This window comes from Bactrocera dorsalis, chromosome 2 (genome assembly GCF_023373825.1).
Source record: "Bactrocera dorsalis isolate Fly_Bdor chromosome 2, ASM2337382v1, whole genome shotgun sequence".
In the NCBI taxonomy this organism is placed as follows: domain Eukaryota; kingdom Metazoa; phylum Arthropoda; class Insecta; order Diptera; family Tephritidae; genus Bactrocera; species Bactrocera dorsalis.
The window spans coordinates 94,126,973-94,154,839 of NC_064304.1; the positions used below are offsets into that span (position 1 = coordinate 94,126,973).

At 33.2% G+C, this 27,867-nt stretch overlaps 2 protein-coding genes across 2 annotated transcripts; both read left to right on the forward strand.

The window, feature by feature from the left end:
• The first annotated feature begins 169 nt into the window (after window positions 1-169).
• Window positions 170-16,884, forward strand: LOC105230901 (rho GTPase-activating protein 92B). The gene is made up of 5 exons (XM_011211918.4): window positions 170-403; window positions 756-997; window positions 3,462-3,637; window positions 12,720-13,680; window positions 14,144-16,884. The coding sequence occupies exons 1-5, from the start codon at window positions 354-356 to the stop codon at window positions 15,274-15,276; spliced, it is 2,562 nt and encodes an 853-aa protein (XP_011210220.2). The 5' UTR covers window positions 170-353; the 3' UTR covers window positions 15,277-16,884.
• Window positions 16,885-23,116: 6,232 nt separating this feature from the next.
• LOC105230900 (uncharacterized) lies at window positions 23,117-26,525 on the forward strand. Its single transcript, XM_011211916.3, has 2 exons — window positions 23,117-23,501; window positions 25,256-26,525. Exons 1-2 carry the CDS (start codon window positions 23,303-23,305, stop codon window positions 25,384-25,386), a joined length of 330 nt encoding a protein of 109 aa, XP_011210218.2. The 5' UTR covers window positions 23,117-23,302; the 3' UTR covers window positions 25,387-26,525.
• Window positions 26,526-27,867: the final 1,342 nt, after the last annotated feature.

Consider the following 27,867-nt stretch of genomic DNA (forward strand, 5'->3'; position numbering starts at 1 on the left):
ATACATTATTATACGATTTGAAACTAAGAAATAATCTTACAATAATGGAATATAACCATAATTATCTATACCATTACTATATTTAGTAAACTAAGGCCTAGAAGGTCCGTTTAACATACCCCACCCAATTGCCTTAAACGTCATATTGCCATTGAACACACCTCTTAAAGTTTCACAGACTTGAGTTGATTGCTCGCATTCGTTGGTGATAGAAGAATAGGATGACTAATTTTTATGTTTACTGCAAAAATTGAAGAAAAATATCGAAATATTGAAGTGTAAAAAAACCAAAACACAGTTATTCGATTGAAAAAGTAATATCGGTTGCGGTGTAATTGTGAAGTGCTGCAAAAATGAAGAAACAATTCACGAAAATAAAAATTGCAGCTGAAAATTTGGGGAGGTGAGTGCTGTAAGCTTTGGAAGTTGGCTGGATAGCACAAAGTCATAAGGCATGGGCTAGACACAATGGTGTGGCACTGTGTTCTATACAAGTGTATGTATATAGATGCCGATGCGTAAAAGGACTGAGATTACTGAAGCATAGATGGCCGCATTGGCTGGTATTGCTTTAGGGTGAAAAGATTATACCTTTTCTTTGATTTGTGTGCCAAAGGGGAAGGGTGTGTCGGCATTTTGCTAATGCGTTATGTATTGCAGCTATTATTGCTACTAGCCCTACGCTACGATACTCAAAATATGCAAGCCGAGACTTATGTTTTTAATTTTTACTTTTTCATGAACATCCTGTGAAGATCAAATAAATCCGATTTGAAGGATTCCGAATTGGAAATAATTGAAAAACAAGTTGACAAGTATAAAGATGTACTGGAAAAAATGGTACGTAAATTGCCGGCAGCTAGTTCCTCAACCGACACACAGGATCGTGATAAACGTATCAAAAAGAACTGTCACTACAAGATTGGGCAAGCGCTAGAGGAGTCATCCAAGGATCTTTACAAAGAAATGCCATTACATCATGTCTTATCTAATTGTGGTGCGTATATTACAATAAAACAAAATATGTAAAGATTGTGTGTTGACCGTTACAAGTAGAAGAGGGCAAGGTAGACTTGTTTCAGTCAACATTTTAATGTTGTGATTGTGTAATTTATAAATGTAACTGATAAATTTCAAAAGACTATTACACACGCAAATAAAAGGAGTGGCCGAGTTCGTAAAGAATTACAAAACATTATCCCTCAAAAGCCTTCATTGTCGAGTGTATTAATCAAAGAATATTTTATATATGGTCAAAGTTTGTGTGACCACTTGAATTGTGCTATCAAAGTATATATTGCCATTTATGTCCGTTTACGGCATGCATAGACACTGTGGTTGTGCAAACAATTATGTATGTAGATCACGGGACGAAAGGCACGTCGAAATTTTGTTGCTTTTTTCATATATTTGCAATGGCTTTTACGATTGACATAATGTGTTAGGCTGTAGCACTGGACAAACCATGTTGGCAACTGCGATGAGTGTGGCGCTGGCGTTGACCTCGCCTTTGCTGCGCTTGGCCTTGTTGTGTTTAGTCAGCGAAAAGCTGTCTCGTGTCGACATATCGTTGACATTTTATGCAAGTCGGAAACACAATGCTCAATTTTCTTTTCTAAAGGGTTGAGTTTGTTGTCTCTGCTAAGATTTTATTTCGGTTGGCACTTGCAGAGAAGTTATTAACTCATTATTAAAAATATATTTTTTTGTAATGCATTTTTAATTTTCTCTAAGCTGCCAAGTCTTCTTTATTATCTCAAAGGTTTATCCCACTACTACTACCTTTTATTTTACTTTGTTTTGTATGGCAGACAACAGCAAAAGCAATGCACTTGTATGTACTAATCTGTGACGTTACTATGCATATGTTTGGATACCCAGTTCTTAGCTCATCTATTTCATTTCCTTACCGCTTATGCTTTTAAACTCTTGACTTGCTTTTTATTTTTACCAAATTATATTGCCGCTAATTATGTAACAATTTCGGAGAGCAGCAATAACATCCAAATAGCATGCACACTTATTCACATGTACATGGATGTCTCGACATATATGCATACGAGTATACATACGCATATACATTTGTGTGAACGAGGCTTGTATGTTGTTGTTCAGCTGCCAATAGGCATGCAACAAAACTCACGCTTGAAGCTTGCCTTCAGCCATATTGTGGGAATTGCATTTCAATCCCATACTACCAGCAGTGGCAGCAACAGTTTTGCGTTTTTTAACATTTCATTTATATGTACATAAGTAACCCATCCATCTAAGGCCAGCTAGCAGATACATAGACAGTCAGTCTGGCAGCCTGGTAGTCAACCAAGCTACTAAATAGCCACTCATCATTTACTTACTCAGCTGCCGTCGCAGTTACTCTGCAAAAAACTCATACAAGTTCGGCCTGCGCTTAAGCTTACACTTTGAGTTGGTGTTGTGTCCAACCATCCATTACAACTGCTAATTTTGGTGTTGCAAATTTATAATTGCTTTTACTTTGTTGTTGTAATGCGTTGGAGAGTGGTTATGATGATGTTGAGTTACGTCGAAGTTAGGCATTGCATGTCATTTTATTGACTTTGGTTGGCTTTTGTCATTTCCATCTGCGAACTGTGTTTAGTCATGAAGTATGAAGGATATGTATTGCATATGTATGTATATGAAAATACTCTTTATACCATCTATGTGCATATTTTCGTTTTCTTGTCTACCTCGTATGATCCTTTGGAAATCTGTGTCTAAAAATTTCGTTACTTGCAGTTTTTGAGTGCAGAAGTAAATGATTTTCAGTTTTTAAGCCACCTCTAAAACCATTGGCAATTGAACTTGGGTCGACAGAAGTTCAAAATATATGTATATGTATATAAAAATATATTTAAACTCCAAAAAGTGTATTAATTTTAAATTATAAAATAATTATTTCTCTTTGGCGAAAAGTTGAGTACTACTCAATTCCAACAGACGTTTTTGGTTCGGTATATGTACATATATTTATACTTATTTTTTAACAGCTCATTCTTAAAAACATCGCATTTACTATTCATTCGTTCGCAACCACTTGTGACTTCTTGCCTCATTGCTTTTCCACTTACAAACATACATCACCTACACACATTCAATTATATAATATATGTACATACTAGATGTATATGTATATACAAATGTTAATTATGTAGTTTACTCATATTTAGCAGCTTTACTGCCCTTTTATTGCTCATCCGTCAGTTTATTTCTATTCGACTATATTTTTGGGCTTTTTTGTTTTGCTACTATTCATGCGAAACATGCTTACATTTTACAAATGTAAATATGTACATACATACATACATTTGTGCAAACTTGTGTGCGCATATGTGCTATAATTTATAAGATAAACATACATAGGTACATATATACATACTTATGTATACACTTACAATACAGTCAACTATTTAGTCAGTAAATGTTGTATTACTCAATTGCAGGCGAACTTGAGAAGTCAATTGCGGAATGCATCGTCGACAATGAACTGGAGACGGAGAACGAAGTGGTGCGCCGTTTAAAGCAAATTTTGGATAATGAAATCCAAGAGATCTCATCACTCAAACGCAATGTATCACGTACAGTGCAGGAGTATCAGTCACTAAAGCGCAGCTATGAGGTATTTACCCATAATAACACGTACACACATATATCGACATACATAACATAAACATACACGTATGTATATTCTTTATATAAGCATACATTTGCCTACTTTTTATCAATGTGCAACAATACGCGTGCAAATGTGCGCCTGGGAAGTCGACTTAACTGTCAACAGTTAACTGTCAAATGGGCGTTGAATACACTCAGTCAATGCTTTCCAAGTTGTATTTATGTAGCTGAAGTGTTTATGCGCTGACAAGCGGAAAATTGAATGAAAAAGTCTAAGTGGCTGTATGAATGGCAGAATAAGTGAATCAATAAAAGAAAGTAGTTAGGAAATGAAGGCGTTGACATTCTTGCTGTCCGCTGCTGTAGCACTTGATTGGAGTAGCGTTAAAGCTTGTAAACTATTTGCCATAATGCTTTTTATAACACCTCTCCAAATGAAATGTTGCCATAATTATTTATATAGTACACTATGTTAGGTACTCGTACATACATATGTATGTATTCGTAAACAAAACAAAACAAAAATCGTTAACTTTCGTTGCATCGAAGCTGGAATAGCCTTCAAGAGTGTATTTTTATAGCATAAAGGGTATAAAAATATCAGTTAGTTTGTAGGGTAGCTGTACGAGTATGCTATATTGGTCCGATCTGAACAATTTATTCGGATATTGTAGCCTTTGCTTTTTTTTTAATATTCTATGGCAAATTTTGCAAAGGTATGTATCTTGTCAAATAAATAAGTTTTCCTTCCAAGCACTTGGTTTCGAACATTCAGTTTGTAATCAGCTATATGCTATAGTGATCCGATATCGTCGGTTCCGACAAATGAGCAGCTTCTTGAGGAGAAAAGCACGTGTGCATAATTTCAGTTCGATATCTCCAAAACTGTGCGATTAGTTCGCATATATACAGAAATACGAAAAATTTTTAAAATTAAATTATGTACATATGTATGTATGTACGCTTAGTTACACGATGTAAAATTATCATCTTGAAGTTTGCTAATACCGCAGCTATTCTATTACAAATCCATTTTTTTCTTCCCCTTACGTACTACTTACATAAGTATGTATGTATGCCTACTGCACGATAGCTGGAAATAAAATAAAAACATATATTTTTTGTTATATTTTGCGTTCTAGGCATTATATTGTCTATAATAAGCACAATGGTATCGATTAATTTTTTAAACACGTGTCGCGGTTCAGTTATTGTCTTCGATTTGCTATAAACCATACATACATTTACATGGCATACATACATACGTTACATCGGATTCCTATGTATGTAATACTCAGCAATTACGTTAAATCATTGGCAGCCTTAAATTTTTTTACCCTTAATTTGCTGAACTTCGCAATGACATTGAATAATTAACGCCATTCAATATGACTTGATTGGTATTTTGAGAAAATTTGTTTAATTGGTAATTGAGAGAGAATTGTTGTTGTTGACTGCGTGACCATCACTAAGAGTGTGGTGAGTTCAAATCTGGGACTAATTATAGCGGGAACTATTTTTCGAACAGTGGTTGATTCTCTGTAGAGAATATTTAATATTCTAAATTCTAGTTTTCTTATATAATATTCGGCAGGTTTGCTTGATCGTGTTAACCTTTTGTAAAATTTTGCTCAGTGATACGAAAAAGGGATAAGGTTTCTCTGGCTGGCAAAAAAATTCATTTATGAGCTTAAAAACAGTAAGAATATATGTATGTATAAACAAAACTGATAGTTATAATTGTTGAGGTTATGTAATAAAAACCGTTATGTATACAAAACTCAAAAATTTTAATTTTTGAAGTTATGCATTATAATAAAAACTGTTATGTATACAAAACTAAAAAATTATAAATTTTGAAGTTATGTGATGTATGTATACAAATCTGATAGGTTATAATTTTTAAGCCTATGTAATAAAAACCGTGAACTACTACTATTTCATTATTTAAAAGTCTTCCCAAGCGTGATCTATGTCATATTAAAAGCCTAACATTAAATATTCATAGCAATATTACCATCACAATTTATTATCAATTGATTTCTGAAGCTTTGCTCTATAAATTTTCTTAGCTAGATTTCGTAGTAAATTTTTGTTATCATGATGTGATAAGAAAGCTACAAATAACTTTTGTATATGTCGATTCTTTTAAATAGAAAATTGCAAGATTCTTGCGGTATAATGTTTGATGGCTATACATTTTGCTTTTTGTTTTGTTATTATTATTCGATAAGCCAACAAGCGTAATGATAAGCGTGTGTTTTTGCTTTTACTGCTGACAAATTGATCGTGATATCACCAATTAACGCTGTATAAGGCTAAGCACGTAGTGGAGTGTGAAATATAGCAAAGCAACAACGCTTAAAATGTGGAAATGACAATTTCGGAACTTTAAAATTGTATTCAGTATGCAAATTACTTAAAATTATTCGAAAAGACGGGGTACATATGCAATTGCGTTTGACCTTTTCCAGAAAAGTCTACATTTGAGAAGTGATTTTGTGATTTGAAAGGCCAATATCGCCCATTTCTCAAAATCGACTTAAGCTGTTTTCTTTGTTAAGCTGTATAAATATACGTGTTTATTCCATTTTGTACTTCTTGACATTTTTAAATCCCTTAAGATACTTTGAAACGTAATTTTCTCCTATATCCGGTCGCTTACTCGGTTCCGCGCCGAGTTTACACTAAATGCTTTATATATTTTTTTCTTTAATAAATAAAAAAAAATAATTCAAATGTTTATTCAATTACTTTTTAATGCATTATTTGCAACCCTGAATTTCTGTAATTAATTTTTGTATGCATTTTCGCATTGGCATAATTTTGATTTTTTATCCAGTTTTATGCTCTCTAAATAATTTATTTCCGAAATTTCGTAGCCAATGCCTTGCAACGCCTATTCATAAATTGTGTTTATGGCGCGTGTAAATGCCCGTCGACACGCCTATCTCCATGGCATACTACAACATCACTATGCTGTCCTCAATTATTGTAGTTTTTGTTGTATTCGCTACAAGCTGTTGTGAATCAGATAATTAGTTAATGCTGATAATCAGTTATTTTGGGTAAATAGCTAACAGTTTGCATCGCATTGCACAAACATTCGAAAATAATAACAACAACAATAATAGCAGTGTTAGAAAAAATCAAGGTTATGTCTCAGCTTAACTGAATTATTGCATATCTTTTAAAATATTTTTTAAAACAATTTTTTTTATAATATTTTGTATATCATTTTCTTTTTAGCTTAACTTAATTTTTATTATTATTTTTTAATTTTTTTTAGATTTTTTCAATATAATATAAACATTTAATTTAAATATTTTATAATTTTTTATATATTATTTTTGATGGTTTGTTAATGTTTTTACACTATTTCTTTATTCATCGATTCAATTTGAGTTTAACTCGCTTCTCAGTGAATCCGCTAAATATAATGTATCTAATTATTGTATATTTTTTTTAATTTTTCGTTTATTTTATTTAAAGTTTTTATTTTCTTTTTATTTTATTTTCATTTTGTTTTTATTTTTTATTTTTGCTTTATTTTTATTATTTTTATAAACTTGTATTATTTTTTTAATTTTTATTATTTCCTCTTTAATTTTTATTATAATTTTTTTTTTAATTTTTATCATAATTTTCCTTTTTAATTTTTATTTTTTTTTTACTTTTGTCTTTAATTTTTAGTTATTTTTTTATATACATACATATGTACATATGTACATATGCAAATATTCAATTGTTATTTATTTTTATTTTTTTTTATATTTTTAATGTTTTTTTATATTTTTAATTTTTTTTTTATATTTTTAATTTTTTGCAAATTTTTTTCACACGATTTCCTTATTTATCCGTTACTCTTTTGAGGTTAATTCGCTTATGACTTATGCAGTTTTACTATTGCAGTTGCGTTCATTTGTAACTGTTTATTTACATACATATTTTTGTTTAATTTTCGTCATGATTATACTTATTATTATATTATCTTTTGTTATTATTATCATTTTAATTTCTCTTTCGCATGCCTTTTTATTATGATTATGCGAAATCGCTGTGTTGGCTTACACTGTGCGTGTGTGTGTGTTTGTATTGTGTTGGTCATTCAAGTGCTTTATTGTTGTGAAGGTGAGAGAGAGGAAGCGGAGGGCAATGCTGACTTTGTGGTGAGCGTTGAAGCGGGTTTTGCGGTTGGGCGTGCCGGCGATTACGTTAGGAGCCATTGTTTTTTTTGTAATATTAATTCTGTAGAAATATTAAGTTTATTGCCGCATTGTTGTTGTTTCGTCTTCGGCATTAGCTTTTACCGCTTATTTGTTGTTATTATTGTGAGCTTGAACCTTCGAATTATATACATACTTATGTACATACATATGTGTATAATCGCTGTGGCTTGTATTTCCATTTTATTATTACTTTTCCTACCACTTATGTATATCTATTTAATTATTCATACATACACTTATATACATATGTATTATAACTGTTTTTGTTGTTGTGTCACAAAATTTGACAATTTAATTTTGGCATTGTCACCTCCGCCACCTTTCTATGAACACTTTCAAAGCAATCGAAATTAGTGTTGGGGTTCCGTCGTTATTACAGCCAACGCTCTCTATAAATACCGATTCACATATTAAAATCCCCAACAGTGTTACCTTTCAGTTTTGTTGGTGTTATTTTTGTTAATAATAATAGTTTATAGTTATTTTATAGTTTTCTTGTGTGCAAGATATCTCAATATTTGTGTTTAATAATCCAAATTTAAATGTAATAATTTGGGGTTAGTTATGGAAGCCAAGATTATCAAATTCGATTTTTTATCTTCAACATAACATAGTTATCTGAGTTTGGACCAATTTATTAATATTTAATTTAATTAATTTATTTTTTTTATCTTTCGTACTCAAATAATCAAAATTAGGCGTTTGTAGAGTTGCCAACTTGGTTAAATTCAAATATATTTTGCCTCAAAATTGCTGTGTTAACGACACATATATTTTAAGGTCAGAATACTCGAGAGAAATCATATGGAAATAGCGTTGGACATACGGTGGAGATACATACATATGTATATGTATAATCTAAGTGATCCAATAATGTAATCGGAGCCGTTGTATTGAGATTTGTGGATACCACAACAGAAAAATGTGTGGTCACTGTTTCTTTCTGGAAATAAATCCACATCCATTGTGGCTATTAAATAATCTAAGTCACAAAGCTGGGATAGCAGCAGTGTCCCTACAGAAGAGATCCTACAGTTTCAAAAGCCTTATACATAAGTTCCTGAACAATTTTTGAGTTTAAAGAAGATAGTCTGCTATTAACCATTGCCTGTTGGAAGTCGTTCTCTGTTAGAATACTCTCTGCTTCAGTAATGGAAAAGTAGCAAACAGCTCTAATAACCGAATGAAAGCCGTTTGTCATTCACAACTGTTATGTTCCTTTGTTGTTACGGCCATTTCCTCGCTTCTAAGCATTGATTTGGTCCGTCTATTGACTCATACCTGTCGTCTAGAAATTTTTTGGTTTACTTTATTGCGATTCATTGAAACTAATTTGGCAATTTTCGACATAATTGCTTTTGTTGCTTTATTCGTTTGCTGCAGTTCCGTTGATCAAAAGTGAGTCAGATTTCGTCACCGTTATGTACTGATTCGCCCGTTTAAGCGGTTTAAGATCTTATTTTCTACGATTTTTACGCGAAATTGTGTCTTTGGAGCAAATTTGTGCATTGCTTTTGCTTATAAGAGTATTCCACATCTTATTGCTGAAGTTTGATTACGTTTTTCTTTCATTTCTTGCGTATTTCTCAATTTGCTTCAATGTGTGTGTGTGTGTTTGAATGTGTGTCTTTTAACTGTTTAGGAAGTCCGCCTGCCATATATGGCGCCTGCGCTGGCGACAAGTGAGCTTGCAGCCATGGCTAGAGCTGTGGCAATGTGACAGAAAAGTAATAAAATATATACATAACTGTTAAAAGTGTTACGATGTCCAAAAAATTAGTTTTGGAGCAAATTTTATATGTACTTACATATATGCACATGAGTATGTAGGTATGTATGTATGCATGCTTGTATCCCTATTGGCAATGTTGTTGACATGCTGTTATGCCATTTTCAATAGAAATGCTGTACATACATACTTATATACTTACATATAGAGTATAAGACATATGAATTTTGAATCTTAATTTCCATTTAATGCCAGCGCACTTTTATTTTATTTTAAACATTCTTATTTGCGCCTCAAAAATTCTCATGTCGGCTTCATGCTGTTGCTATATTTTTATTGCTCTGCTATTTCCCATAGACTTGCTATTATTTATGGAAATTGCCGAAACATTAATCGCATATATTCTTATTATGTCTTATTGTGTTATTCACTTGTGGGTCTTTGTACTGTTCTTCTTCTTTTATATGCGCGATTTCCTGTTGTTCTTATTCTTTTGCACTTATAAGGAAGTGCTAATGTCTTTATATTATTTTATTTTAATGAGTATAGGAGATATTAACGTTCATATATTATAGCAAAACTAATGCTCTTCGAATTTAAGACTCTTAACCCTTAAAAGAAGATTTTGTGTATAAGGTTATATACTGGGCTTTTTCATAGGGACGCTACAAAAAGTTGCTTTCCTGTTCTTGTGACATTGCTCTTCAGTAAGGTTTGCCGTTTTATCATGGAAAGATATACGTACTCAGTGGGCTCAACTTTAAGAGCGCTACGTCAATTTATGGTCGTCATAGTCGGCCTGTCAGATTAACAATTGAGCGTCCAGTGGAAAAATTTGAAACCACAGGCACAGTACAAAATATGCCCGTGATAGTGAGACAAAGAAGTGCCCGTAGTGTCGAGAATATTGCTGCTGCTAGCGCATCAATTGAGGAAGGTCCAAATCAGTCACTCGCACATCGTTCTCAAGCGTTGGGCATCTCTGTGATGTCGTTGTGGCGAATTTTGCGAAAAGATTTTGGCCTACATCCTTACAAGATCAAATTGACTCAAAAACTATGTTCGTGAATTGGTCTGAGCAACAACTTGAAAATGATCCGGATTTTCATCGAAAGGTCATCTTCAGCGATGATGCTCATTTCTGGCTGAATGACATCGTCAATAAGCAAAATATGCGTTGTTGGTCAGGGAATAATCCACACGTACTCCATGATTCACCATTGTATCCCGAAAAAATAACGTTTTGGTGCGATTTATCCGTGATGATCAAGACCGGCACGTTACTGTGAATGGGAATCGCTACCGCTCAATCATAGCCGAATATTTTTGGCCAGAATTTAAATATGTGGTTCCTCGTACTCGTATGTAATGCAATATTTATCAACATATGCTACCAGTTGGTTGGTGTTGTGGTGGATATAAATTTCTTCTTTTTCCAATACTCGATTAATTGAAATTAATAATTCTTATCTAAGTAAAATACACTTGATTTATTTTAAGTAATTTGTATGAAATGAAGTAATTTCGGTAGTAGTGTGAACACCACATTACATAATTTGCTTTCGGCTTTACCGGTTTACCAACATGTATTGTGAGTTTGTGACGCCTCCGACTGTAATGCGGTATAGGCGACACAGGTGGTTGTCGTGGATGAGAGGAAAGAATGACGAAACATTTCACCTTGTCTTAATTATGACTAGAATTTCCGATGCACACTCTTCTTTGCTCATATTTTCATTAGTCAATAAACTAAAAATACAATTTGCATATAAAAAGTTTATTTCAAAAAGTATAAATCACATTTCTGGATGTAATTGTATGTATGAATATGTGTACATATGTATGTACATGGCTGCCTTGTATGGTGGTTGCTCTATGCTGCTATGGTGTGAATCTGTGCAAATGCGGGAAGGTGCGAACGCGATTATTCAATTGGCTTAGTCAGAAGTTTATTGATTGAGTTTGCACCTAACATACATACATACATACATACGTACACACACATTTACCGTTGTACAGGTACATATGTATATCTATCGTGCTTTCTTACTGTCCTCCGCACTTCTTCAGCGCTGCAGAGTTTTAATCCGATTTGTTGGCATATTGCACTCCTCTATTTTTATGATTTGTGTTTTTGATTCTTTTTTACGCCGACACGACGCGTTCGTGTTTTTGTTGTTGCCTTTTAATGGTTCTGATGTCACTATCATTGTTTCGACAGAGCAAAAGCAGATTTGCAAAATCTACGCTTATCGCTTCACAGCTGTGTTATATTGAAGGGAGTGGTGGGGGGTCGTCTAAATAAGTGAATATTTGCGATAGGCAAATCGAATTTGGAACGAGATAAGGGAGCGTTGGGAGACTTTGTTTAATTTTTATTAAAAAAAATGATTTTGGAATCAAAATTTTTTTAAATCCATTTTTTTTTAAATCAAACTTTTTTTTATTTAATTTAAAAAATTATTATTTTTTTTAAATTTTCAATTTTTTCAATTTAAAAAAATTAAAATTTTTTTGAAAAATCAAAATACCTTTAAAAATTCAAATTTTTTTTTATAAATTATAATTTTTAAATTTTTATTTAAAAACTAAAAAATATTCATCATATCTCTAAACATTACAATTTTTTTAAAAAATTAAAAATTTTAAACTTTAATTTACAAAATTAATTTTTTTTTTTAATTCAAAATATCTTTCAAAATTCAAAATTTTTTAAATTATAATTTTTTTAAAAATTCAATTTAAAGTGTTCAACATTTTATAAAAAGTGGGCGATTAATTTTTTGGAATTAAAAAAGGAATATTTTATTTTCTGTTAAATATAACTGCATAAAATTTAAGTATTTGCAAAATTTTCCTAAAAATTCGTTTTGAAATGTTAAAATTTTTTGCAAAACTTTTAAATAATTTTTTTATTATAATTTTTTTTTTTTATAAATTGAAAACATTTAACTAATTGCTTTTTAATTTTTAAAAAATTTGTATTCCTGATACAAAAAATTAAGATTTAGAATATTCCTAAAATTAATTTTATTCTCACCATACATTATCATCAAAAATGTCATTTCATAATTTTTAGTATTTTCGCATATTAACTATTTCGCCTTCTTCTCGCCCCTTCTCTCTAGGCCGCCATACGTCTCGACGAAGCACCGGCAAAAATCAATCACATCAAAGACCAACAGGAACAATGCGAAGTGAAGTTGGAGAAGGAGCGCGACTCGCTCGCCGCACTCATGTTCGAGTTGATCACCAAAGAGGACGTCATCGTCCAATGCATACGCGACTATGTGCTATACCAGCGTAACTACCACGAGCGTGCACTGCAGAAGGTCAACTCATCGCTCGCCTCCATTCAGGATATTATACAATCGACAGCGAAATCGCGTTTCGGCACCTCGCTAACCGAGCACCTGGAGTCGACGAATCGTGAAATATCACACATTTTAGAGCTCTGCATTTGCTGCCTCATCGAGAACGGACTCTACGAAGAGGGTTTGTTGCGTGTGGGTTGTGCAAGCACAAAATTGCGACGCATGAAACATGCGCTCGAAGCACAATATGTGAAGACCCCACTGCCGGTGGAGTATCAGGATCCGCATGTGATTGGTTCGATACTCAAGTTGTATTTGCGTGAATTGCCTGAACCCTTACTCACCTATAAATACTACAAAGACTTTATTAGCGCGACGGAATGTGGCAGTGAAGCGGAGCGGAAAGCCGCCATAAAGGCCACGCTGGCCAAATTGCCGGCGTCGAATTATGCAAATTTACGCTATCTGACGAGGTTCCTCTGGCTGGTCACACAGAATGTGGACCAGAACAAGATGAGCTCGCAGAATGTGGCGATTGTAATGTCACCGAATATGTTGTGGCCGCGTATGGATAAAAGCAATCCGGCCGACTACCTGGGACAGGTGAACAGTTCATCGGCTGTGAATGTGATTGTGGAACTGTTGATTAGTCAGTGGGATTACTTTTTCGAAGGAGACGTAGACTTTTTTGTGACGTTGTCGCGCAATAAACTCTTTGTGGAAGGTAAAAGCAAATCTGGCTCGTCCAACGAAAATTTGGATCGGAATGACACGGGTGAGTGCGGAAGAAAGTGAAGGGGAGGGAGGACGGAAGTGAGGGGTAAGGAGATAGATGAAGGATAAGAGAGTGCAGAACAGAGAAAGAGAGTGAGAGATGATGTGAGACACAAAGTAATTGTTGTTATGGTGAAGAGAGGGAAGGGTAGACAGATTGAAAGAGGGGGCGGGATGAGATAGGTGGAAAGGTAGCGGGAGGAAAAAAGAAAACGAGAACAGCAAGTAAAAGATTGAGAGAGGTAGAGAGATGTATACACATTGAGAAAGAGAGGGAGAGAGAAAGAGAGAGGGAAAGATAGAAAAATAAAGAGAGAAAAATAGAGAGAAGGAAAGAGAAGTATAAAGATGGAGGGATTTTTATAAACAGATACTTGCTTTTGCTTCCTTTCAACAATTTGACGGGTATAAAATTATATACTTTTAAAAACATCTTCATTTTAATCGATCCCAACAATTTTCAGATTCTCTTGAGAGTCCACGTTACGGTACTATTCGTCGCCAAAAGGCTTGCGCGCCCTCCCCGCCAAGTGCCGCCAAAGTTGTGGAGAAAATCCACACCAATCACGAGTCACATCGAAACGGCGTTAAAGAACTCTTTCCGAATCCAGCTACATCGACAACAACAAATACAATTGCAACCACCACAACGGCAGCTAATAATAACTACAATAACAATAATAATAACAATGGCAATAACAGTAATGGCACAGAAAAGCCCGAAAAACCGCCATTACCGAAGCTGTCGCATTTCCAACAGCCACTGACACAGCAAATGCCACCACCAGAGCCACCACAATCGGCCAAACCGGTGCCCATGACTCGTACACAATTTTTCGGTTTGGATAATTTACCTTCGCCGGTAGCGGATCGCAAGAGCACCGACAGCATAGGATCGCTGGTCTTCAAGCCAGATTTACCACAAAAACCAAAGATACCCAAACGCCCAATGGTGCTGGGCCTAAGCGGCGGTGGTGGCAAGAGTGATGATGAGACAACGCCGACGCCAACGCAAGCCAACGAAACTGGCAACGGTGGCAGTGTTGGCGCTAACGGTGTCAACAGTGTAGCTGTTGGTGGAGGCGGTATAGTGTCACGCACCACTGAGAAGTTCATCGAGAAACTACGCAGCGACAATTGTGATAACGGCGCAGCGACGACAATGCGTGAAAATCAACACAATCAACGGCTACTGAGTGCGGAGCAGAATGCGAATATAAACAGCGCTGTTGGTGTCGGCAGCCAAAGCAACAGTAACAGCAACAGCAATCGAAACAGCATTGCCAGCGTCTACAGCTTCGGCGGTGGTGGTCACTCGCGTTCCAATTCGAATGCGAATGCCAATACTTTTGTGCCACCACAGCTACAGTTGCAGCAAACGGAAACGACGACAGCTGCTGCGACGTCGTCGACTGCGGCCACAGCGTCGGCGTCGGCAACATCAACAGTGAGCACGGCACAAGCACAGACACAAACACCGGCGCCGATAACACGCAACACACCCACAACACCCGTTTCGCCGCACATGATATTGACGAAGCGGCCCACGGTGCCAGCGCCACCACCGCCCTCGATGGTGAAAAAGCAATCAGATTAAGTGCGCTCATAACGGCGTTGCGTTGTAAGCATTTGTAGTTGTTTGTAGCACACACACGCACACTGACTCTTGTGTATGCACACACACACACACATATGAAGACGACACACTAGTAGAGAACTAAGCTGTAAGAAATGTAGCAATTTGTATTATAAATAGTGCGTTGCGTTTGCTTTGGCAGTGCAAAAAATGTTGAAACTGTGTAACGGTGAAATGTGTTCGAGTTCGAAACAAACAAACAGACCTACGAGTATTTTTCTAATAAAAATTGTATTTTGGCTAAATTACATGTATGTATGTATATACGTATTTTGGCAATATATTTGCAGTAAATATGAGATATTATTTTTCGTGGACTGGCGTGTGGAAAATTTTGCAATGCGCCAAAAATATTTGTTTGTGCTCACTTTCCTAAAGTTGTGTATTATTTTGTATTTTTTTCATTCTTTCATTCTCTTATATGCTTATTCTTTTGTTTTATTTTAATCAATTTACTTGCTGCTAAAAAATATACACTTAATTTATTATAATGCAATAAAAAAGTATAACTTTCCGACTCTTATTGCATGGTTACCATATTTATACAATTTCATATTAGGATTTCTTTACAAAAAAATAAAGATAAAATAATTTTTAAATTCTTTATAATAAAAAATGCTAATTTAGCAAAAAAAGTAATTTTAATTAAAAAATGTAAAATTTATAAAATTTGTATTTAATAATTTGAGACTATTTTTTTAATTATTATTTTTTTTATTTATTATTATTATTTTTTTATTTCTTATTATTATTTTTTTTATTTCTTATTATTATTTTTTATTTATTTAATTTCATTGCTGCACTGTGTATTTAATATTTTTTTTTTTAATTTTTCGTTTTCAAAACTGACAACATACGATTAAAGCCGTATACCCTTTATGCTAAGAAAATTAATGTAATATACATAAGTATATTTTCCTTATGGCTGCATGCGGAGAGTAACTAAATAAACAAAACTGGTGTTTTTCGGTGTACGACTTCTTTGAAATTTAAAAAATATGTACATATTTGTCGATTTTTTTTGATGCATTTGTTGTTCTATTTTTGAAACAGTCTCCTGAATAAAATAGCTGTTATTTATTTGTAAAATAAAAAAAATATACATAAAAACGCATATTTAAATAATTGTTGACTAAAGTCAAGAAAATTTTGTTGAAAATTTGTTTTTATTAAAAAAATGTTAAGACATTTTTCAAATATTTAAAAAAAAAACAATATTACTATTTTACAATAATGATAGAGTCGTCTAAATAAAACAACAACCATACAACAATATGTCTATTTATCCAATGGAAAAAATGATTTGCTTTACAGCAAAGCTATGCAGATCTTTTTATGGTTTTCCATAAGTTTATAAGAATATTAATATATTTTCTACTATCTGCTTTGTGTGGCCTCTTCGATTTCTTCTTTCATTTGTGCTTTGTATGTCGTGTTCGCGTGAAAAATAGTGTCTATCAAAAATTATGTAATAAAAGCTGACTGCCACAATATTGTAAGAAAATTCCACAGTTTTGAGCATATTCGGTATTGAAATATAATTTTCAGTCAACAATTTGTGTAATTTTTGCTTTTTTGATTTTTCAAAAAATTAAATACGAGTTTAAAAGTCTTAAAGAGCAGGTAAAAAAAATTGTTTGCTCTGCATTTTGTAAAAAGTATTTCTGCAATAAATTATTTAATGTAATATATATTGTAAATAGAGTAACTCACCGCTAATGGCGACAAAAAATGTGGTGCAAAAAGCTAAAATTTTTTATAAGCGTGTTTATGTGAACTCTCTTCATAATACAAAGCCGTGAACACGTGTTGAAAACTTCTTATATATCTTATGAAAATCCACAAATGAAAAATATTTCCGGTTCAAAACCAGTAAAAATATAGATCATGTTCTTTCCGAGACAGATTACCATGTGCAGCTCTCTATTATATGTACATATCATAAAGCTGAAGTTATATTACCGTGTAAAGCGCGTACTTGTGCTCTAGAAATTATATGTGTAGGCGCAAAAGCACTTAAATCTATCATTTATATATTATATAAACTCACTTTTTTATTTCAGTATTTTTTTTAGTTGAAACATAATTATTATTTTTTAAATACTTTTGTCTTTAATATTGTTTTTTTAATAAATATATTTAGTTTTTCTTGAACATTTAGTTGGAATTGGCTTCAACCTAAATAATAAAGTTAGTAATTTAAATAAAATTGTGTTAAGTTTTTATTATTTTTACAATGGCCACAGATTAAATGCCAAATTATTGTAGGGAAAAGCAATTTATTACAAAATTAGTAAAGCATAAACAAAACAAGTTCATTATATTAAATTATATGTATTTTATGAAAAATTATAATTTAATAAAAAAAAATTCCTACATATAAAAGAAAAATTGTACATAAATATATTTAAAACAATAATAAATACAAAAATATATATTAAATACAGGGTCGCGATTTTTTTGATTAAAAATAAATATAAAAAATTATTGTCAAAAATTAAATGTATATTATTTTTTTTTTATAAGGTATGCAGAATTAACAAAATAAAAAAAACGCGATTAAAGAATATAAAAAAAAGTAATTCAAATGTTAATTCAATTAATTTAAAGCATATTGGCAACTCTGTTTTAATATAAAAAAAAATATTTCAAAATACTAATAATATTTAAATATAGATCATAACGATATTTAACATAAATTATGAAATAAAAAAAAAATATTTTATGTTAAAAAAAAGTATAAAAAAAAATGTTCAATTTTTTTTTTTTTTATCCGGTATGCGGAATTAAATATTTTTTTTTTATTTTTTAGTTCCGCTTTTGCGAATACAAAATAAAAAAAACGCGATTAAAGGATATAAAAAGAAATTAATTCAAATATTTTTTAATGCATACTGGCAACCTTATAAAAAAGTTACTTCAAAATATTAAAATTGTTTAAATACAGATCAAAACGATATTCAACAAAAATTATGAATTTAAAAAAAAAAAAAAACATTTTATATGAAAAAAAAAATATAAAAAAATGTTCAATTTATTTGTTTTATCCTATATGCGGGATTAAAATTTTTTAAATTTATTAGTCCCGTTTTTGGGGTTTTAAAATAAAAAAACGCGATTAAAGAATATAAAAAGAAACTCGTTCAATTATGTTTTTAATGCATATTGGCAATTCTGATTAAATATAAAAAAAATATTTTTCAAAATATTAAAAATGATTAAATACAGACCAAAACACGATATTTTAACAAAAATTTACAAAATAAAAGTATATAAAAAAATTTATATTTTATATTAAAAAAATATAAAGAAATGTTAAATTTATTTTTTTATCCGAAAATTTAATTCCACTTTTTTTTTATTTTTTGCCCCATTTTTGGGATTACAAAATGAAAAAAGCGTTTAAAGAATATAAAAAATCTAATTTAAATGTTAATTTAAATATTTTTTTAATGCATATTGGCAACTCTGTTTTAATATAAAAAAAATATTTCAAAATATTAAAAATGATTAAATACAGACCGGAACACGATATTTTAACAAAAAATACTAAATTAAAAAGATATAAAAAAAAACAAATTAACATTTTATATTAAAAAGTTTTACATACATATAAAATATTAGATTTTTTTTAATCAATCTACCTTTCATTTGCAAAACTGTGTAAGGAAAAAAATCAAAAAATTTACAAAATTTTATTCATAATATAAAAAAATTAATATTTTAATTGAAAAGTTTTAAAATTAAAAATTATTAATTTTTTTACCCAGTCTAACTTTTATTTGCAAAACGGTATAACGAAAAAATCAACAAATTTACAAAATGTATTATTCACCTATTTTTTAATAATTTTTTAATATTATTATTTTTTAAAATAATTTTATAATTTATATTATTATTTTTTTTAATATTATTTTTGGTTTAATATTATTTTTTTTCGATAATATAAATAGCAATTTATTATTATCATTATTATTATTTTTAACCCCTTTGTGCCCATTTTATTATGCAAATCTTCAAAACTTGACCACCTACACAGTTTCAACTGCACTTCAAACTTGCAATGGTAGTGAAAAGTAAACATATACATATGTATATATTATATACATATTATGTATGTATGAACAATGTATGAATACCTCTACGAAAATGGCATAGCTGAGGTGAAATGAACTCAGTCGACAGTCGCTGATGTTTGTTTATGTTGGAAGTGCGCAAGTTTTATTGCGTCGAGAAAATGCTTTCATTATGCAATAATTAAAACGCACGCAAAAAATAAACTAAGCTCGTGGATGGTTGTAAAGAATTGTAGAAAGAATACATAAACTATACGAGTATTGTAAGCGAACATAAAACTTATGTAATTAAAAAGACAAATCTGACACGAAACAAGTGTACACGACGCACAAGAATGATAAACTACAACTGTATTCGCAACTCAATGCGCTAAATTGCTATAAAATATGTATAAATGTGTGTGTGTTAACAAGTCTGGCGCCTTCTGGTTGTGCGCATGCGTGTGCGTTGGCTATTATCCTTTAGGCTGATAAAGCTGCTATTCTAAATTTATACTGCATATCGTCTAAATATGTTACTATAATTAGTTTAACTTATGTAATTGCTTAGCGACAAAGCAGGAAAATTAATTTTGCAAAAGAGCAATATATATTTAAATACAGTATATACTATACGTATGTAGAAATGCATAAATAAATGTAATTTGCTGATTAGTTCGCAGTTCAAGTGCATTTGTTGTTAAATTAATTTACATATGTATGTTTAAAAAATACATAAATAAGCACTTGTGTATTTAAAAAAAATTAAACTTAGTAACTCAACTTATGTTATAACCTATATTTTATATACTTAGTACTTTGCATGCATATCCGAAAATGTTATTGAAATCATAACCTCAAAATGTACTGTATGCTTATGCCGCACATAATTGCATGGTAGGATTATTGTTTTGTTTTTGGTGTTTTTGTAAGCATTTGCATTTGCAATGTCACGGGTATTGTAGTTGTTGGCAAAATTTGTAAGCATCGGTGCGCATGCGGCGTTTCTCATATCTTACTTGTATATTTGAGTGAACTGCTTTGAGAAGTGAAATCTTTCTGTAATTAAGGAGAATATACCATACAATGCATATTATATAAATGTAAATGTAATAAATGCGACGAGTATGTATATACATATAACACAATTAAAATTAACATTAAATAATTGAGCGCAAAAAACAAAATTATAGTTTATAGATTTGGCTCTGTATACTGTAGTATATATGCATATTACAAGATATTCTATATTTGTAAGTGGAAAAGTCAAACTCAACGGCAAAATGTTAGTCAACAATTATTGTTTTGCAACTTTATTGCAATTTAATTTAGCATGAACAGTTTTGCAGTTGTATTACATACATACATACTCTAAAAATTATGCAAAAAAAAAAAATAAAATAAATAAAATGCATTTAATGCAGCTATAACATTGTGAAAAACTATTTTTGTGGAGATTATTGTATTATCAAATTGGTGAGGTTACTGACTTGCAGAACGGCCCTAGTTAGGAATTCATATGAACTAAGAAGTATGCAGGAGGAAGTTCACGCCATTCAATAGGGAGTGGCAGGAAACGATTCTTTTGCATACAGCTCAAGCAGTTCATGGCTACCGGTCTTAGACCAATTATCCTCTGGGTAGCCAAACAACATTCGTTTGAAGGCGAGCTAAGTGAGAAGACGGACTATCTCTCCGCAGGGGATATAAAGCCATATAAAGACAAAGATAATCGAATCCAAAATTATTGACGTTTCATAAATTTTTCTCATGGTCGTTTATTCTTCTTTCTTTAATGGCGTAGACACCGCATTCGCAGTTATAGGCGAGTTTACAACAGTGCGCCAATCGTTCTTCCTTCCTGCTGTTTGGCGTCAATTGGAGATTTCAAGCCATGTCCTTCGGAGCTGGAATATTTTCGCCCATTGGAACGATATGACCTTCGCTGAACTATGTCAATGTCGTCGTATATCTCATACAGCTAATAGTTCCATCGAATGCGATATTCGCCGTGGCCAATGCGCAAACGACCATAAATTTTCCGCAGAACTTTTCTCGAAAACTCGTAACGTCGACTCATCAGATGTTGGCATCGTCCATGCGTCTGCTTCATGTATTGTAGCAGGTATCATATAGAGTTTGGTATTTATTCGTCGAGAGAGGACTTTACTACTCAATTGCCTACTCAGTCCAAAGTAGCATCTGTTGACAAGAGTTATTCTGCGTTGGATTTCGAGGCTAACATTATTGTTGGTATTGATACTGGTTCCAAGATAAAAGAAATTATCTACGACTTTGAGCCTAGTCGCGAGTGCGATGACAGGAGATATTTCGTCTTGCCCTCGTTCACTACCAGACCCATTTGCTTTGCTTCTTTGTCCAATCTGGAAAAAGCAGAGATAACGGCGGAGTTATTGAGGCCAATAATATCGATGTCATCGGCGTACGTCAGCAGTTGTATAGTACACTCTTTCCTTCCCTATTTTGTTCTTCAGCTCGAATTATTTTCTCCAGGAGTAGATTGAAGAAGTCGCTTGAAAAGGAGTTGCCCTGTCTGAAACCCCATTTGGCATCTAACGGCTCGGAGACCGAACTTTTGATATTGCTCAACGTCAGTTTACAAAGTTTTTTGGTGCTGTCAAAAGCAGTTTAAAAATCGATGAAGAGGCGGTGTGTGTCGATCCTCCCTTCACGGGTCTTTTCCAAGATTTGGTACATGGTGAATATCTGGTAAGTTGTTCATTTCCCTTGCCCAAAGTCACACTGATAAGGTCTAATCAGTTTGTTGACAGTGGGTTTTACCTTGTACGCGATGTGGAGGAGGCTTATCCCACGGTAGTTGGCACAGTTTATGGATCTCTCCTTTTGTGGATTGGGCAGGACACACTTAATTTGCATTCGTCGGACATGTTTTCATCCGACCATATTTTACAAAGAAGCTGATGCAAGCGCCTTATCACTTTTACGCCGCCGTGTTTGAAAGGCTCGGCTGGCAATCCATCGTCCACCGCCATTTTGTTGTTCTTCAGGCGGGTAATTGCTATTCGAACTTCTTCATGGTCGGGCCATGGAACGTCTGCTCCATCGTCATCGATTGGGTAATCGGGTTCGACCTCTCATGGCGTTCGCCTTATACGTAGACATAGAAAACAACGAAAAGACACAAGTGTAGTTGAGTTTATCAGGTTCCAGAGGGCGATACTTAGACTTCTAGAACATGATGACTTTTGTAACCAGAACGAAAACGGTGATCGATTTAGTATCTATCTGTCAACTTGCCGCCTACAGAGACAACTTGCAAACTTATCCTTATTCCATGCTAGCCCAACGTTCATGTTACCAGACGGAGGCAGCACTTAATGATATTGATCGATGATGCAAGGTTTATAAGAGATGGCGTCGAGTATGACATAACTGGCAGCGTTTTAATCTCACTTTCTGGGATAGATCATAATTCTACTAGCTCACAATGGGACTTATGACACTTGGTAATGAGTAATAACGACTCCATCCCATCATATGGTTCGCCTTCGTTTGCGACTGACCGATTACCCACATACCTCTATTGCTTTGTATGTACAATATGTGATAAGATTATTTCTTGATTTGTTTTTCACTTTCTACTGTGCGAAAATATGTAGTAACAGGTAATCAATAAAATCAACTTAGAAGCCATATACATTTCCCGTTTATGTGTAAGTGACCCAAAATATGCGCGGCTTAGCGCAAGTTCTCATGGCAATGCAGCATAATATAATTTAGAATTTAGTTGGCGACCGCTAAGCGTCGAGGTTGGAACTTTTCGCGCAGCAATTTGTGGCCTGCACAGGCTGCGAAATTGTTGAGTGAATTAATTTTTTTTTCCTGAATCGAAACTCCAGTCAACAGTCAGTGATCGGTGGCCAGTGGAAAGTGCAGCACGTACTTTCGGAATGAAGCCTAAGAAAGGCGCATTTGCCAACTCCTCGTCGGGTTATGGCAAATCGCGGAACAGTTTTCGCAATAATGCGGGCAAGCAGGAGGAAGCCGACGCCAAGGTGGAGGAGAAGCTCAAGGCTGACAAGGCCAAGGAGTTGCACTCGGAGAATGATCTGAACTCTGGTTTTGGCGATTATCTGCGCTCGCCGGAAGGTATGTTACATATAATACTTTTCATTAAAGATTTAGTGCGACAGAGATTTAAAATTAAAAAAAAAAAAACTCTATCTAAGATCGATAAAATAGCATATGAGATATAACAGTTCGGACGGTAAAAGAGTTAATTAATTTCGTTGAGATATATCAGTTGTTCGATCCTATATAAAGCATTATTCTTGTTTGACTTTCATTCAAATTCTCACTATGAAAATGATTCTTAAAGCAAGACATTTATAAAATAATCTATTATGGTTTACCTATAAAATTCTAAAATTCAATTAAGCATAACTTAAATAATCTTATGAAGGACATAAGAGTCTCTAAATACCCTTCTCAAGTTGTCTACCAATAAATTTACGTAATAATTGGAACAGTAGCACGCAAGTTTTTCAAATTATTTCAGGGAACATCCTGTGGAATATACTATATAAATACTAGAACCTTCGTAAATCCTATTTACTTGAGATTGTTTTTCCTTTTTGAATTTGTAATCTCTCTAAAGTAAACCAATCTTGGATTTCATACTATTGATTTCGAAACCACATATAGAAAAGTTCAAAGAAATCCGTTAAGTTTTTTAACTAAAAATTAAAAATCAGGTATATTTGGAAACAAAAAAGTAAATTTTATTGCATGAAACCATATATATAGATAGTCAGGGGTGTTTGAGATCAGTCAAGTATCTTAGGGTTTCGTCTAAGTTAGTGAAAGAAAGTTCTGATTTCTTAGTGGAAGTTCTATTTCGCGATAAACCTGAAATGGATTTCAGGACATAGTGATATTTCTGGCAACTGTGAAGCAGATGAGCTTGCCAGAACAGATGCCATCCTACAATTCGACTCCGGAATAGAGGAAATTTGTATGTCTCTGGTTATTTGTAGATATCTCATCGACAATTATGTTATAAATATAGCTAAGTTTCGGTGAAATCCCTGATTTGCTCAACAAGCAGGCAAACGTGTCATGAATGGAATATGGACCGCACATACCGATTATTAAAATTTAAAAGGAATGATATAAGTTCTCTGTAGGAGTATTACAGGTCGCTGTCTAATAGGCAGTCATGCCAACAGACTAGGAATGCCTTATAACGACTATTGTAGAAACTGGCAAGAGGTTGAAGAGGACGAAACTATCAAACTTCTTCTATGCGATTGTAAAGTTCTATAGTGAATAAAAAATCGCAACTTTCGGTCGAAGGTTTCTTAACGACGTCTCGGAAGTTGCTCAGATAAAACTTTTCGTACTGATGAGTTTCATCAGAAGCAGGTGCTGGTTCAGAGAGGAAACAACAGAGTGAGAGAATAGTAGCCGCGGTGGCATACATTGAACCTTCTAAAGACCTAAGCCATAAAGTTGTACTATAAGTTTTCCTACATTGAGTAAATTTTTGAGAAAACCGATTCGAATAAACAACTGGTAGAAGACAAATATACTAAATCACTCAATGAGAGCTTGACTGAGGTATTAACTTACTCGCTTGTGTTTAATTTTTCTGGATAACTGCATATGTACGAGTACTTGCTTTCATATATTAATTTTTTGGCTAGAGAGCAGAGCATAAATATTGCGAATAGAGAATAGGCGAATCGAACAAGATTATTATTATTCTTTATAGAAAGAATGTAGAAAGTAGAAAATATTTTAAAGTGATTTCATAGCGAGCATTAATTACTATAATATGTGAAAGGAATAATGTACATTTGATGATTAAAATAATTGCTTTTATTATTTCATTCACTTCATAGCCGTGGAGATTATGAAGCTCTTTGTTTTCGCCAACACCATCATGCTGATTGTTACAATGGCCTGGCCGAATTTCAAAGAGCAGTACTACATGTTGCGAGAATGGTTGGAGTCCTTCCAAGTGGCGCAGTAAATTGTGTAAGGCAACAAAAAATATTCAAGAGAATTACAATATAAATATTAACTAAAAAACTAGAAAACAAAGCATACTTATATATTATAACCAGAAATAATCCAAAAGTGAAGAAACAAGAATACAATAACTGTTTATCAACATACTATATATTATATAACTATTACATATTGACATATAATAAGTTTGAAAATGGTCGGACCCTTCATGCAGGGTGTGCTGCTCATGGGCATTATCTATTGGTACACCAAGGGTATGCTCTCGCTGATCAACGACTACTATCGCAACGAAATTCTGCGTAAGATACAAACCAACGAACCGTTGAATGAATCGGGCGATTTTATTTATGTCGATCAAATAGTCGAACATCATTTGGCGCAGATCAACGATGGGGAGCAGCAACAAGGTTTTGAGCAAATAACGAATGAGCTGAGAATTAATAACACTAGTGTTGTAGGAATGCAAAAGCAAGAAACAAAATATAAAAACGTGGACATTAAAGGCGTCTGCATACGTGAGCAACGTCTGCAAGAGTTCTTTAGATTAATGGAAGTAACAAAAAACATTTGTTGGTTAAATGAGACGATTTGGACGACGGCAATATGAGCTACCACAATATATACATGAAAATATATTAAATATACTATACACATACATATACTTAAAGGCGCCTAAATATTGGCCTATATAAATGTCTATTAAATAATTTGTTTAAAAATGTTGCAGGAAAATAATCAAACATAAAAATGCTTATATACAAGCAATTACATATATGATATATATTTACTCAAGATATTTATTCACTCTAACTAACTATGTATAACGGTATTTCGTTTGCCATATGTAAAACGCGCGTAATGCGAAAAGATCTCAGTTAAATGCTTAGGCAACTTCTCCAATACACACGTACGCTTTATATCCTACTCAATATAATCTATAATCTATTCTTATTACTTATTACACAATATTTGATTTTATTGACATTAAAGCTTACAATTTATCATCAATAATACAAGGTTATGAACCAACTTTGCTAAGAACTCAAATGATGTTTACGAATATACGTATAAATAAATATATAAAAATACAAAAAAATATAGAGAAAATATTAAATAAAAAATGAATTACAGTTACTCATATATGTTATAGTAGTTTAGATCTGTGCGCTTGGTATGCATAACTAAATCACGAGAGCAGCTTGAATAAAATTTCAGTATCGTGTGCATCGTTCTACGCAAAAATTGTGTGTGTTCTCTAATTTGAAGAAGAAGATTTGTACAATTTTAGATTTTTGGAGACTTTATAGTGATGAGTTTACTCCTCTCTTTCACTAAAAGAATTGGTGAGTATGAAAAACTAACATATATAATTATCCTAGGCAATTACACATATACATATACACTACTGTGAGTAAAAAATAGTAAGACTTTTTAATTTAAATTTCGTGTGAAAATCCTTTTCGTCGAAATAGTTTTTTCCTAGGTTGGTATGACTGTCAGTGACTTCTGTGCCAAATTTCACATCAAAATAATCATTTTGATTGATTTTGTACATATATTCTTCTAAGCATCAACAAAACGGCGAGGGCCGATCAATTGCCGGTCGAGCTATTCATACACAGCGGCGAAGAACTGATAAGGATAAGGATGTAGAACACCGTCGAACGAAAGCATATCCGACGATTGGAATTTAAGTGTGCTCTGCCCAATCCAAAAAAAGGGAGACCCCACAACCTGCGTCAACTACCGTGGGATAAGCCTCCTCAACATCGCGTATAAGGTTCTATCCAGCGTATTGTGTGAAAAATTAAAGCTCGCTCGTCAACAAACTGATTGAACCTTATCAGTGACTGGATAAGGAAGCGATGCAAATGGGTCCGGTAGTGAAGGAGAGCAAGACGATATATCCTGTCATCAAACTAACAGTTGTCGCACTCGCGACTTGGCTTCCAAGTTACTGTTGACAGTTTTTGAAGTCGTAGAAAATTTCGTCTATCTTGGAACCAGTATTAACACCAACAACAGTGTCTGCCTTGAAATCCAACGCAGAAAAACTCTTGCCAACAGATGTTACTTTGGACTGGGTATATAATTGATAAGTAAAGTCCTCTCTCGATAAACAAAAACCAAACTCTATAAGTCACTTATGCTTTTCGTCCTGCTATATGGTGCAGAGGCATGGACGATGGCAACATCTGATGAGTCGGCTTTACGAGTTTTCGAGATAAAGGTTCTGCGGAAGATTAATGGTCCTTTGCGTATTGGCTACGGCGAATATCGCATTCGATGGAACCATGAGCTGTTTGAGATATACGACGACATTAACATAGTTCTGCGAATTAAAAGACAACGGCTACGCTGGCTAGGTCATGTCGTCCGAATGGACGAAAACAGTCCAGCTCTGAAAGTATTCGACGCGGTGACCGCCGGGGAAAGCATAGGAAAACCTTCAGTGCTTTGGAAAGACCAGGTAGAGAAGTAC